This window comes from Emydura macquarii, unplaced genomic scaffold (genome assembly GCF_026122565.2).
Source record: "Emydura macquarii macquarii isolate MOO-44397 ecotype Brisbane River unplaced genomic scaffold, CSIRO-AGI_Emac_v2 contig_1390, whole genome shotgun sequence".
Taxonomy (NCBI): Eukaryota; Metazoa; Chordata; order Testudines; family Chelidae; genus Emydura; species Emydura macquarii.
This window is the reverse complement of record NW_027131527.1, coordinates 11,998,073-12,013,617: the sequence shown is the minus strand read 5'-3', so window position 1 is coordinate 12,013,617 and position 15,545 is coordinate 11,998,073. Positions and strand designations below refer to the sequence as shown.

The 15,545-nt window shown below is 39.0% G+C and overlaps 1 protein-coding gene across 2 annotated transcripts in view; it reads right to left on the bottom strand.

The window, feature by feature from the left end:
• The window catches only part of HK1 (hexokinase 1), a 61,798-nt gene that overhangs the window by 23,551 nt on the left and 22,702 nt on the right, over positions 1 to 15,545 (bottom strand). The window contains exons 4-7 of one of the 2 annotated variants that reach the window (XM_067552650.1): positions 9,634 to 9,753; positions 5,334 to 5,429; positions 4,024 to 4,123; positions 3,750 to 3,933 (exon numbers count right to left, since the gene is read on the bottom strand). In XM_067552650.1, coding sequence (XP_067408751.1) covers positions 3,750 to 3,933; positions 4,024 to 4,123; positions 5,334 to 5,429; positions 9,634 to 9,753 — 500 coding nt within the window. Of the gene's footprint in view, positions 1 to 3,749; positions 3,934 to 4,023; positions 4,124 to 4,853; positions 5,186 to 5,333; positions 5,430 to 9,633; positions 9,754 to 15,545 lie in introns of those variants that run through there. The other variant, XM_067552651.1, reaches the window with a different exon arrangement.

The following is a 15,545-nucleotide window of genomic DNA, read 5'->3' as shown; positions in this document are numbered from 1 at the left end:
TTAGCTGCTTCAGGCAAGACGGGGCAAACAGAATTTCACAAGGTTGTGCTAACACAGGCAGAATGCAGTTAATTAGGCTGAACTGAAACTGACAAGTAAATGTGAACATCAGCTTCAAGGATATCCATAACTCACGCTACATCTACACTTCAAACCCTACAGTCGCATGGCTGCAGCTGTGCCACTGTAGTGCTTCAGCGTAGACACTTACTACAGCATGAGGGGTTCTCCTCCTCGAGAGGTGGTAGAATCCTTCCTCTGACTTAGTGCCATCTACACGAAGGGTTAGGTCAACTGAACTACCTCTCTCAGGGGGGTGGACTTTTCACAGCCCCGCAAGATGCAACTATGCCAGTTTTAACTTTTCAGAGCAGAACATCCCTCAGACAAAATCCTGCACCTCAAACTCACTGGTAAGTTATCCTTTCCAATGGCCTACAAGATAGTTTTGAAGCACAGAGCAAACTAACCGGGTTTTATGTGATCCAATTCAAATACTGATCTGAGTAGCTTTAAATAAAATGAGAGAGGCAGAATTTACTGAATTGCCCCCATACTCTTCCAGCACAGAGACCAGTGCTTCTTCACTGCACATTTTAGCTGTTGTTTTAACCCTTCCAAGTTACATGGCAGTATGCAAAATGTTTCTCTAACCTTCTACGCCTAGACTAAATGCCAACTACCACAGACAAATTTTTACATATAATTCTTCCATATGAAACCTAGTAAGTGAGGGGTCATTCTGGTTAACTTTAGCACATTAGACAGCATATATGAAGTGTTCTATACCAAGTAATGTATTGTCATTAGAACATAAGAACAGTCATATGGGGTCAGACCACTGGTCCCAGATAGCCCACTATCCTGTCTTCCAACAGTGGCCAATTCCAGATGCTTCAGAGGGAATGTACAGAACAGTTAATCATCAGCTGATCCATCCCGTCACCCATTCCCAGCTTCTGGCAAACACAGGCTAGGGACACTTCAGAGCATCATTTTGCATCCCTGCCCATCCTGGCTAGTAGTACTGATGAACCTATCTTCCATGATTTTATCAAGTTTTTCTTTTAACCCGGTTATATTCTTGGCCTTCTGAACATCCTCTTACAAAGAGAGTGCCACACATTGATTGTGCATTGTGTGAGGAAATACTTCCTTTTGTTCATTTTAAAACTGCTGCTTATGAACTAGTTCTTTTGTTGAGAAGGAGTAAACAACACTTCCTAATTTACTTTCTCCATAACAGTCATGATTTTATAGACCTCTACCGTATCCCACCCCCTCCCCAGTCATCTCTTTTCCAAGTTGAAAAGTCCAAGTCATTAATCTCTCCTCATATGGAAGCTTTTCAATACCCCTAATCATTTTTGGGGCCCTTTTCTGTACTTTTTCCAAATCCAATATACCTTTTTTTAAGATGGGGCAACCAGATCTGCAAGCAATATTCAAGATGTGGGCATACCATGGATTTATATACAGGCAATATGGTATTTTCTGTCTTATTATCTATCACTTTCCTAATGATTCCCCAACAGTCTCATTTTTTGACAGCCGCTGAACATTGAGCGAATGTTTTCTGAGAACTATCCACAATAACTCCAACATCTTTCTTGAGTGATAACAGTTAATGTAGATCCCATCGTTTTAAATGTATAGTTGGGATTATGTTTTCCAATATGCATTACTTTGCATTTATCAACATTGAATTTCATCTGCCATTTTGTTGCCCAGTCACCCAAGTTTTGTGAGATCCCTTTGTAACTCTTTGCAGTCTGCTTTGGACTTAGCTATCTTGAGTACTTTTGTATCATCTGCAAATTTTGCCACCTCACTGTTTATCCCTTTTTCCAGATCATTTATGAATATGTTGAACAATACTGGTCCCAGTACAGACCCTTAAGGGACACCACTATTTACCTCTCCCCATTCTGAAAACTAACCATTTATTCCTACTCTTTAGTTTCCTATCTTTTAAACAGTTACTGATTCATCAGAGGACCTTCCCTCTTATCCAATTACAGCTTACTTGCTTAAGAGCCTTGTCAAAGGCTTTCTGAAAATCTAAGTACATTACATCCAATGGATCTCCTTTGTCCCCTGCTTGTTGACCCTTTCAAAGAATTCTACTAGATTGGTGAGGCATGATTTCCCTTTACAAAAACCATGTTGACTCTTCCCCAACAAATCATGTTCATCTATTCGTCTGATAATTGTGTCTTTTACTATAGTTCCAACCAATTTGCCTGGTACTGAAGTTAGTCCATTTTATGGTATTAACCTATTTCAGTCATCGCTTAGACAACCCAGGAAAATGAACAAGCCAAGTCAGAAAAAAAGCACTACATCATTACTTTTTTATCAAGGACCAACTGAGTAATGTGGGCATCACCCTGAAAACACTACTATGACTAATGTGGTAGTAAAATCAGACCACAAAGGATCAGGTTGGACTGGGTACTATAACCACACCTTCTAGTGACAGGCTACAGTATAGGTGGATCGGAGATACTCCTGACTCAAAGTGATGCTAAAAACAGTGATGTCTCCAGCAGTGATTTCACAACTGCTAATGAAAGTTTAGTGCATGAAGTGCCCCTCCTCCTTTTCTCTGGTTCACAAACATGCAGAGGTAAACCTCCCTTAGCCCCCCTGCTCAATAGGCATATTATCAGCATGGCTAACTCCTATGCCTCCACCTACTGCACAGCCCATCTTAACATATCAATTACCAGGCTGTAAAACAGAGCTATCTGCCCAGTTCAGACAGCCCACATTTGTTTTATGAACCTTTGCTGCACCCAGTCTCTACGGGAAGTCAAAACCAGCTGAACAAGTTTAGAGCAGCCACCAGGCAGCAATAAATTCTAGCAGGAAAGTTGTAAATCCAACCCGAAGATCAGAGAGCTATCAAAAGCTGAAAGACCTGAGAGCCTGACAAAGTACAACTTGATTTATTCTCCTTCACCAACCTCAGACTCACTGAAATTCTCAAAGCCTGCTGCAGCGAGGGGATTTACATGGGACAAAAGTCCTAAAGCTCTGCTGAGGGTGTAGGAAGTTTGAGAGGGAAAACGGTTATACAGGATAAGCCATACACCTGTGGGAAGAGGGGTGCTGTGTGGGATGGAGAAGAAAAACCTCACTGGTTTCACTGAGATCTCACAATACAAGATATTTAAATGCACTGGCAGCCAAGGCACAGCAGCAAGTTCCTGTGTTATTGGGCTTGTAAATGGAACTTTAACAGGTTAAGTGTGTGGTGAGGTGGAAACTTGGGCCTACTGACATATTAAGGGAAGAAAGGAATCGGGGCCTATTGGAAGTTCACAGTGAAGGAAGAGGAAAAAGGGGAATTTGCTTGGAAATTTCTGGATGGGAAATGAATGAGGCTTGATCTTATTCTAGACTTGTGATGGTAGGAATAGCCAGCATAGGAGGAGGGCTTTAGAATAAAAAAGGTTTTGAATCAACTCACTTCAGCCACTGGCACGAGTCCAGGAGAGTTTTTATATTTCTTTCTAAATCATTTTGTCCATCCCTCAGTAAGATCTCAAAGTTTTCCATGGCCTATGATTTGTAGACCACAGGGTGGGATATTTTTAAATGTGATACACTTCACATAATCAATATGTGCAATTCCTATAATTGCTTCACCAAGCTGCCTCTTCCTGAGCTTGCTCTATTATGAGTTTATAGTTTAGTCTCAATCATTTTGCGCCACTAAATAAGCAAATGAAAGTCTCACTTACAGTTGTTTTCCAGGATTAAGGGATCCACGGTCAATCTCCCTGTCAAACTCAGTTCTGATGTCTTCTAGTGACCCATCATCTCCAAAGGCTCCCCACTCAGTGTTAATGCACATCCTCCCCTCATCACCTTCCACCAGATCAATATGCCTCATTTCTTCCATGTAGCAGGCATTAGTGCCAGTACCTTTAGGAAAAGATACTAGGAGATATTAATAAAACAAGCCAACAAAAACAAAATGCAATGCGTCCACTGTAGCAGAAGAAAAATTGTCACCTATAATCAAGCCAACTTCACAACGTTGGTCATCAAACCCACAGGTCATCATTGTTCCCACGGTGTCATTTACAACAGCCATAATGTCTGCATCATAGTCCTGAAGGAGGAAACAGAGTTTTAGCTACATCAGACACCTTCATTTAAAAGAAAATATTTTAATATCAATATGTCAATGTAAAATATCACTGACCCAGAAAACGTTGAAACTCTGTATTTAGAGACTACTCTGCTTATGCCAACCAGTTTCTTTAATACTATAGATACAGTATTTGCTTGTAAACAGGAACTTTGTTCTTAAGAAATCACCTACTCTCCCTGCCTATTCTCCACCTGAAGTCACAATCCTGTGTTCATAAAAGTTTATTTGGAGAGGATTGCAAGAGCATTAGAAGCAGAACAATGTTCCAGGTGAAGGGTAAGTAACAGAGTAACTGCTAAGGAACAAAGATTCTGTCTTTATGTAAAAGTTCCTAGTAACTGAAAAGGGAAAACCTGACAGCTACATGCTGCAGAGATCAAATTGTCTCACAATAAAATATTTTGCTAAGCTTTTCTTGGGGAGTCCAACAGTCTCCAAGTGTCATATTGAATATGCCAGATGTAAACATTTCTTTAATTAATATTAATTAGAAAATATGGAGACACAAAGGTTGGTCATTTTGATTATTAAAGGTTTTAATATATGCACATAATCGGTAAACAACAAACAAAGAATTTACATAAATCCATTCATTTCCATTTAATCAGTTTATCTGGTGTGTTATTTTATCTTCCCCAAAGTATTGATCACACAGTGGCATGTCTTGGTGAAGATAAAATCAACTTACCAAAGGTTTTCCTTGCTGCTAGAAAAGAACAAAATAAGTGTCCAGTTTAAACAGAGTTCCATTTTCAGACCAAGTCATATGACATCCATAGGTTCACCTGACTGTACTAGTCATATGATGTATAAGTAGTTGCTCGGGAAGAAAATTTACTGAGTTACAGGTGACATGACATTGCTAGAGAATTAGCATGGTGATATATGTAATTTCACATTTAATGAGAATGATATAATTGCTTGAGCTTTCAAGTTAACTATTGTGAGACCAGTAACTGAATTTTGCTTCATGGGACAAATGATGTTATGATGAGACATGTAATTTTATTAAAGTTATTGTAAATTTTCACATAGTAACTATGAAACTATTCTATTTCCCCACTGCATATCACATTATGGGCTCTAGAAAATGTGTCGTCCCCCCCCTCTCTCTCTCGATACATATATATAAATGTATGTACGTACATACAAGATTAAACAAACTTACCCCACGTTTCTTGATTGCCTTGTTGAGTAGCTTTACTACATCTGCTCCTTCAACTCCACTTGCTTTGAAGCGTTTTGTCCAAGTTATCAGAATACCCTAATAAAAAAGGAGAACAACATTAAATACAATATTAAACCAAACACAAAAAGGTTATCTTTTTCTTTAAAACAAGACATTAGCACCCCAAATGAACCTACAAATCCTTGGGTTTGGATAGTCAATCTTTGTATCCACAAACGCCATCTTAATCAGATGTAACCAACAGTTTTTGTTTCTTACTGTAGGTGGCTGAAAAATGGGGAAAGTTTTTCATCCAAGATTTTGTGTGAGAGAAAGAGTGAGAGCCTGGTTGAAATTTCAAGTTTTAAGCAAGCTCCATTGATTATTAATTATTATTTTTCCTGAATGAGTTCCTTCTTGAGGACCCATTCCAATTTCCCATTTCTCCCTTTCAGGAACTGGGACTCAGCAGCTCCCAGAAGGTATTCACCATTTAGGCATGAATGAAAGAATGACAGTAAGCTCAAGGAGGAAAATAGAAAGACTTGGATCAGTGGAGGTGGTGTCAGGAATCCGACTGGTCTGCATTCGTCATCACTGATTCCCATCAGGAGGGGGAGAGAAGACAGGCATCTAGCAACTGGAAAGAAAGTGTTCTTCAAGGGTTGAAATAAACAAACATTAGAAATGTGGCAATGGTTAAAACAAATGTTAAAAAGGTAATGAGCCAAAACATTTTTTTTTAAATCACAAATGACAGCTAAACATCATTTAAAACATAATATGCTAGAGTTAATTAGAAATAAAGGGGTTAAAATAATAAGAGTTAAAAATAATTTAAATATTGAAAAGGAATGGACACAAGAGGAATAAAAAAATAAGAAAAAAGGCCAGGGTTAAAAATAAAATATTAAATAAAAATAGAATTAAGCAAAAATGGAGTATAAAATAAATAGATACATTTGAATAAATGTTAGGTTAAATTACTTAACAAGGGACAATTGTCTAGGCTCACTAAATAAATAATCAAGGCAATGACAGTTAAGAATGGGATAAAGTAACAGAAGGTGGGAATAAAGCAAGGATCAAATAATAATAATAAACATACTCTTGTATTGCATTTCCTCACCCATCACCTTGTCTGCAGTTATATTAATTAGACTGCAAGCTCTCCTGGATAAGGACCATGTCTAATTTTTTGTATCTGGATGGCGCCTAGCTCATTTTGGGGCAACCAGTTAATAAATAATAATGAAAGGAAGGAAAGCAACAAGAGCTGCTGATCAACAAAAATGATACAAACTAGCACCATTTGTTTCTCTCTCACACATGCCCAAGCTATCCACCCGTCCAAGCCTTTCTAACAACACCCAACGCTGCAGAGTTTGGGTGCATTCCAAAGAGTTAAACGAATCTACAGATGACCTGTGATCTAACACTCCTGCATGTCTGCAAGGCTCTCCCCTTAAAAGCTGGCTACTACTTCTTCCTATAAACTCTTTCAGAAGGTTAATTGTTCTCCCCTCAAAACTGGACAGTATTTAGTCCAGTGGATGCAAGAGAAAGGTTTGTCATGGCAGTTCTGCTTACATCAGTGCTTTCACTCTTTTCACAGCAAGATATATATAGTCTGTCACAAACTCCTAAATAATTGCTCTTGGCCACAAGTCATTTAGGACCTTGTGTGACCAAGGGACCTCTTCATGCCAACTGGCAGAAGGCACAGGGATGTGTAAGTGTTACAGGGATCAGTAGCGAGGTGTCTCAGAACCCTGGGTACGCTCAGGAAGCGTCATACCACCTTGCAACAAAACCCTCCAGAACAGACATCAATAGGCCTCCATGTGAGCCAGGCTTGCATACCCCAATGCAAGACCACAGCCCTCAAGTATATGCTCTTCGGTACAGGTGTTTTGTTCTTTGACTAGTCCGTTTTGCCTGTTATATGGCACCATGTACATGTACAAAACTATGTAAATAATTCCACAGCCCTCTGCCCTTGTGTTGTGTCTAGCGGGTTACATATTCTTACAACTGAACCAGCTATGCATTTTATTCAGTCTCTTGTCGAGGGAAGCACTGAATATACAGCTGACATTTCTCAAGCTCAGGTACTATCCCTGGGACTCCTCAGTTATATGCCTGCTTCTAATTCTCATTTGATGATTGACATAAGATACAGCTTGATGCAGTTGCTTCTTTTATTGACAGGCTTCCAGCTGCTGTTTGAACTCTATAAACTCCCTGAAGACTGCTCTCATTACAAGGACATTGTCTGGAAAATGATATTCCTTCTGGACCTTCTAATTATACCTAAACTCAGAGACTAAATGATCCTCTGCCTGCCAGCACAGGGCCTGTGAAATGTACTATAAATATTAAGAGTTGATACCTTACAATGCTAGGGCAATTTCCATCCAAAGATCTCACAGCATTTTAAAAACTATCAGTGAAAAACCTTGATAACAGCCCTGCGAGATAAATATTATCCCCCTTTTACAGATGGGAACGGACACACAGAAAGGGTAAATGACTTGCCCAAATTCACATACAGAGACCAGGTTTACACTACAAACTTTTGTTGACATTTCTATATCCATCACAAATGTGACAATGTGCGATTTGTGATCAATGCTGTTATGACGGCAAAGCCCCTAGTGTAGACTGAGTTATACCAGCAGAACTGTGCTTTTGCCAGCATAGCTTATTTTGTTCAGGGGGACTGCAAAAGCACAGGTTTGCCAGTATAAACTGTGTCCACACTAGATGCACAATCCTGGCAAAGCCTTCCAAATGTAGACGTGGCCACGGTCTACGCCAGAGCTAAGTAAAGAGCCCAGAAGTCCCAACGCTCAGCATTAATATCCTGCTCATTACTAAATACTGACAGTGAGAGAAAATCATGTAACCAGAGTCCAAAGCACTGAGTTAAGTTTATCCCTGATGTAGCGCCACTGAAGTAGAGTTAAGTAAAGGACGAATTTGAACCATGTAGTCTAGAACTGTCAGGAAACCAAGCAATTCTGAGTAACCCTGGACTTTCACAACTTTTATTAGTTTCAGAAATGGACCGGGTAAATAAAATTCCTGGATTTATTACTCCATGGACCATCTCTTCTCTACCTTAGCTCCCACTTACATTCTAGTAACACTCACCATTACACATCTTTTGACGTCTGTAATTCATTCATCCATGTTCATCCCTCTCTGCCTCTGTAAGCTAAGCTAAACTGATTTCATGTCAACCTGCTTTAGCAAACCATCCAGACAAAAGTGCTTCTTTTGGGCAAGAGAAGCATCCTCAAACTTAAGTCAATTTTACATCTGTTTTCTTGACTAAGATCTTCCATTTTTCTTCTTTGCCCACAACGTTGGCATTATCCTGGATCATGGATCAGACCATAAAGCTATATTGAACTGAACCAGACCCTCCTGAACTGATGTTGGAAAAAACAACTCTCAGACCTTTAGTAAATTCTAGAATAATTTCCCTCTTATTTAATGTTCTTTTTCAGCTTCTGGTGTAGTTTAATAGAACAATCACCTCATGTGACCTTTCTCTTAGTCAAAATTCATGCCATGGATGTATTCTCCATTAACATTTAGGCCCTTAGAACTAGTACTGATGTCATGTTTAGACGACTGAAGGTCCATCAAGATGTGCTCTCTCATTGCTTCTTAGTACATTAGCACATGGTTTCTATAGCAATACTGTATTAGCAATTTGCTGAGTCATTCTAGCTATCTGAAGTAGAAGATGGGAAATAATGCAGAAATACAATACTACAGAGCACTCTGCGGTTCAGGGAATCACAATCATTATGCATTCAGAGTAACACTGCCAGACAGATTTCATTTTGTAGCCATGTTTGTTTTTCAAATCATCTCAAATAGCCTTTTTTCAATTAATTGGACTAATTCTGGGTGGTGCTGAGCACTCTAAACTCCCACTTTTGCTCAATGAGAGCTATGAGAGCACAATGAGTAATTGCTAGTCAACAGGAGCAAGCATTGGTGAATTGGGCCCTCAGAATTATAACCCATATACTGTACTTCGCTTTAAATTAGAGTATCATAAAACCTAACACATTAACACAAAATATTAGAAACTCGTTTGTTAAAAAGCATTTTAAAATAACTGACATGAAGGACTACAATGAAATGTGCAATAACTGATTCTTACACTGAAGATCAGGCCAGCTAGAATACTGTGTTTGTTTGTTCACAGGAAGGAGGTGAGGGAAGGGTTAACACCACAGTCTCTCTTCTGTACATTAATACAATTCTGAAATATTCTTACCTCATCTAGCTTGGATTGTCTACATGGGAAAGAAAATGTAAACCCAACAGGTAATTTCTTGTCCTTGATTTGTTGCTTCTCCATGAAATCTCCCAGGCATTCAGCAACATGGTCAAAGAGCTATAATTAAAATAGGAGCATAAAATGACAATAGTCAGTAGATAGTTTTAAGAAAAATATGCCTTGACCTCACATGAAATACTGGAAAGAATTAAAGCGACCATTGTAAACAACCAATTCCAAATTTTTAAAAAAACAAAACAAAACATTTTCCATGTGTCATTTAGAATCAATGATAAATCTTTAAAATTAAGGCAATATAATAAATACTTCAATAATTAATAAGTAAGGAAAGGAAATTTTTCTTTTAGAGAAGTCTACTTATTTTTTTTCCTCTTATTTTTATTCTTTAAAAAATGCAAAACCTCAGACGATGATAGGGGACTCTCTGCTATAAATACATCTATTAATAATTTGATGAGACAAAAATCAGTTTGTTTTAAGAGGTTATTAATAATATATTTAATAGGTAAATGCTGCTACCTGAAAGGGCTTATATCTGGAGTTTGATCAAACAGGAAGCTGATGCAGCAAATCAACACATGCTTAACTGTAAGCAGGTGAATAATCCTATTAAATCAATGGAACTCATAGTCCTAGCAGTTTTGTATTGAGACCACAGAACCCTGATGAATATCTTCTCATATTTTTTTTTTTTTTTAAAAAGCATGAAAAAAGAGTTTTTTTAAATACTTTACATGCTCCAAAGGACAAACTGTGATGGAAACAGTTTATCAATTTTTAATATGCCAAGCTAGGCAGGCAGGGTACATTTTGTGAACTGATTACATCTTCATTACTGTAGCTCCCTAGATGCTATAAAAAAACAGAGACAAGCACTACAGTATCACTGCAGAGCAAAGAAAAGAGTCAGGGCAGCACAGCAAGACATGACAGCCATGGCAGGCAACGCCAGAAAACCCCATTTCCCCCCTTAGTGGGGATCTTACTCTGGTAGTTCAAGGTTCCAATCTTAAATCAGGGAACTGCCAAAGTGTTTCATGTCCTTTTCAAAATAAAAGGCACTGAAGCTGTAATCTGGTTTGGGCATACCCATACACCCGCTCCATGTGCTGCAAATCAGGCCTGTGACTGATGCTCCATCTTTTAACAGATCTCTCCTTTTCAGATGACACCTAACAAGAAAGTCCAGAACACTATCAGTGGCCAAACTCCATCAGCATTCTGAAACAAATTAGCTGATCCTTTCAGTGGTCAGCCAGTTACCAAGCGGATAGTATGCACTTTATTGGTTCAACTGTCATTTTCTGCAGCAGCAATTATCTCACAAACAAATCCACAACAAATACCAATTGCTTAGCAGCTAAAATGACAATCAGTCATTTGGGGCTACTATTACCATATTGCCAGGATGCAGGACACCATAAATGAACATTCAGCTTTGTCCCAGAAAAAGCAAGAAAAATAGGGGTAGATGGGGTGAGAGGTCCGTAAGAGGTGTAGCATCCATGAAAGCAGACTCTGGCAGCTTTAACTTGTACTGGGATTTTTTGCGGGGAGAGGAGACACTTGCCCTTGCCATCCCTCCTTAGCTTCACACACCCATCCTTGTGGCTCCTGCATCTATTAACTTCTGGTTTTCTGTCATCACATAGTGTGAGTGACACACACGCACGCACACACAGGGAGAAATCATTCTCTTCAACTACTATGAAGCCTCCAGGTGTATCATCAAAACACACTGTCTACTAAGGACCATTGCTAGCCAGAGTGACTGACTATATAGCAATATACAAAAACACACTGTAGGGCTGAATCAAGCCCATTAGATAGAAATGTCAAAAAATATATACATTCATATCTACTAATACAAAAGACTGGCTGTGCCTCAAATTGACCTATAATGCAGATGGATATTAATCCTATAATAAATCTCTCTCCTTGTATCAGAAGATTGTATTTCTTTCACATTGTAACTCTTTAGAGACTACAAACCTGGAAAATTACCAACAATCTAAGGCTACTGACAGAGTATAAAATAGCATTTTGAATCACCCTTAGGATGCCATTTATTTTCCTAGCAGTAATCAAAATAGTTTCCAAGATCCCAGAATCACAGAGGAAGTACTACAGACATCTGCGAATATGAAACTTCAAAGGGATTTTTTACAAGACTATTCAGTTAAGAAGAATAAAGAAGTTGTTTACATGACACTTCTGTTTACTAGACTATAATGGACCCATAATTAAAATAAGATCTAATCTAATTAAGCATTACTATAGAAGTTTCAGAGAGGAAACATTGCAGTTTATAGTCTTTTGTGATAGAGAATACCAGTACTCTCATGCACAATGAGAAAGCAAAGGCAATTACTTTTGTAACATCATGATCAGCTGTCCAGAGGAGCGATAAGAGGAGTTATAAAAAGGGGGAATTATAATTAAACAAAAAAGTATGACAGGGTTTGTATAAAATGAGTTGTTACAGTAACACAGTATACATCTGTATAGCATCTTCCAGCTGGAACACATACCACCACTAAAATGTAGCCCCCACTAGGGTTAAAGGTGATAGCCAGGTGAAAACCCAGCAGACAGCCTAATAAATTACGGAACAGAAAGAGGACATCTTAGCCAAGAACACTGGTGCAAACTCCTGATCTCAAGCAAACAGTCATGGCCGTAGGAGGAGACAGGCCCTGCTTTTAAGTTCTTATTCAAAAAGATCCCCCTACTGTACCCAGTGAGCTTCATGGAACTCGGTGCATTGTCTTGGAGAAGATGAAGGCCAACATGACAGGATTTAAACCTGTGGGTCCAAAGAGTACAGATATATCATATATGATGGTTAGGCTACTAAACTATCCACCCTTGCTTAATGGGTGCGTGAGCTGAAACCACAAAACGTGTACCAATGACTCACAGCAGCCTGGGAATGCGAGTGTTTCACTGCCATTACAATCTAAGAGGTATTTTAATACATTAAAAACTAGACAGGCAAATCAAGTGAATTAATTAGCTATTAGCAATGTTTTTATGAGTATGAAAGCACAGCCAGGAGTGTCTAATTTCTATTGTACAAGATTACTGTATCAGATTAAAAAATAAAACAAAACTAATCAACTGTATGAGAGAGAAATGGATTGTTAGGCAGAGTAAAGAAATGAGAAATACATGTGTACAATTTTTGCTACCATCTTTATTTTATTATTGGTTTTATGATTTGTTCAGTGTCACTGTGACTCATACAACTCCTCCTAATGATTCCTTTAGCTGGAAGTATGCAAATCAATATTCTTTTAAGGATCAATGTCTAATTGGAAGGAATTTACAGGTTGGGTAGAGTCAGGAAGCTAGAGTAAACTTCAGGAGCAAGGAACCCAAAAGAAAAACAGCTAAATGTGCATTGTTCAGATTCAAAATCTATTTCAACAGGATGTAGACTGCAAACGTCAATACAGAAATCAGATCTTTAGACTTACTTGGAAGAGTCTCTAGAAATTTTAGGCCTGGTATTGTACAATTGAAGTCAATGGGAGTTTTGCCCTTGACTTCAACAAGAGTTGAAATGGAGTTTACCTTGTATAGGTAAAATATGTTTGTGTCTGACAGATGGACAGAGGATAAAAGTCTGAATGCACTAAAGTGAAAAATCTCAAAATGAGCTATGCCAGCTAGACAAGAAGTCATAATTCACAATTCCTCCACTAATCTGAATGGGATTTAAGGGTATAAAACTCTGAAGTTAATGATGCAGATTGCGGGAAAAGAGCGCTAATAACCAATCCTGTTCAGAAAGTCAACGGAACAGCTATTCAGGTAATTGTAACAACTGGTTCACAAATGTAAAAGAACCACTTGCATAAGAATCAGTCAAAAGCATTTAATCATTAACCACCTGAATGCTTATCAGTCTCCTCAGACGTCCTTGTAGAAGTCCACCCTGAATTTTGCTACTAACTGAGAAATTTTAGTCATGTTTAGTTCCTCTCAGATAAGAAATAAGAAAACTGATCGAATTCTGATGACCTTTCCACTTTATTTCTTTCTTTACCAGTGTCTAGATACTTGAAATTATCTAATCAGTATCTGGACTGCACGCTTCTCAGAGAGTACAATTGTAGCCACCCTTCCTACCTCTCTTTCCAGTTTAAAGCCCTCTTGACAATTCTTGTTAGTTCTGAACCCAGGCTGCTGGTCTCTAATATATGTAGGAACTTCCAATATTTACCTTGTTTATCTTATTATTTACTTTTTAAAATCATATTTAACTGGCCTTAACCATCTAACTGCACACATAGCTAGCCCAAGTAATAAGAATATGCATTTACTGTTTCCTTTGCCTCCTTCCATTCCTTCCCACTGTTTGCAATACCAGCTTGCAGAATCTTGCCTTAAATTAGACTTTATTCCCTTCAGGGCAGAGGCAGCCTTCTACTATGCATTTGTATAGATTCTAGCACAATGGGGCCCAATCCTCATTGGATTCTCTGAGGGCATATTTACGCTTCGAGCTGCAAGTATAAATTCCAGCTCAAGGAGACATCTGATCAAGCTGGCACACTAAAAACAGAGTGCAGTCACAAAGGTGAGACTGGGAGGAGGAGCTAGCCTCCCCAGGTACATATCCATCCAAGATGCTAAGCATGTACTTGGGCAGTCAGACCCTCTCTGCCACTCACGTCCTATTTTTAGGGTGTGCCATGTCAATCCAAGCTAGCACAGGTATTGCTCTTCAAGCTGGAATTTACGCCAGTTCAAAGCATAGTCACATCTTAGGAGTTACTGTCATACAAATAAACTCCAGACAGCCCAGTTTCTCTGTAGTATGAAAACCCATGTCTATGAATCTCAAATTTTCCTCCCTACACACCATCTCTTTATGCACTGGTCAGTCCAAAGCATCATTAAGTGGTTCTAGAGTGATTCCCAAATCCTTCCTCTCATCTCTCTTCATCCAATGGTTTCTCTCCACAGGATTCTAAAGGGGTAACGTATGATCCCACGAACGTAAATGCCACTTCCAGCGTCCCAGAGGCACTTAGAGTCCCACAAGACCAGAAAGGCCTATGGTAGCCACAGGGAGAAGAATCAGGCTACAAAGGCTGCCCCTGGCCAGCGTCTGATTGTCCTCTTTGGGTAAAGGGCAGAAAGGGAAGCTGCACAGGAAGATGAAGAGCAGAGGAGGAGCAGTCTTGTGAAAACCTGGCAGTTGCCCATCCTCCTCCACAGAAGCTCCTGCTGCTGCTGCCATGGGACAAGGAAAGCAGATGATGGGCAGCTTCATATAATCTAAATCCCCAACTCTTGTAGCACCTCCTGGAGCAACAAGGTGACCAGATCTCAATTGTGAAAACTTGGGATGGGGGGTGGGAGATAATAGGCACCTATTAAGACAAAGCCCCAAATATCAGGACTGTCCCTATAAAATTGGGACATCTGGTCACCTGATGGAGCAACCAGAAGCAATAGATTTGCATAGCCACCCACCTGATTACAGAGGGAATAACAGACAGCAGCATCACTCATTAAGGTTTTTTTTTTTTAATGTAACTGTCTGTTTTTTGGTTTTGTTTTAAAAAACCAGCCAGCAATGTAATGTGGGTTTGGGGATCAGGAAAATGGCAGAGCCACCATCAAACTTGAGGAAAGTGATAAGGAGAGAGTAGTGTTGTATGTGTTAAAGGTATACTGCAGATTGTCTATGAGAATACAAGCTTCTATTGGTAGTTCACCTGCAATCTCCTATCAGTTTTAAACCCACTCCTCCACAAAAATGTAACAAATCAATTTACAACTTAAAAATGTACATGAAAATTAATGTATACTTTCTGATAAATCCCTACCCATTAAATCTGGCCAAAGTAATAAAACAACCTTTTAAATGTTTG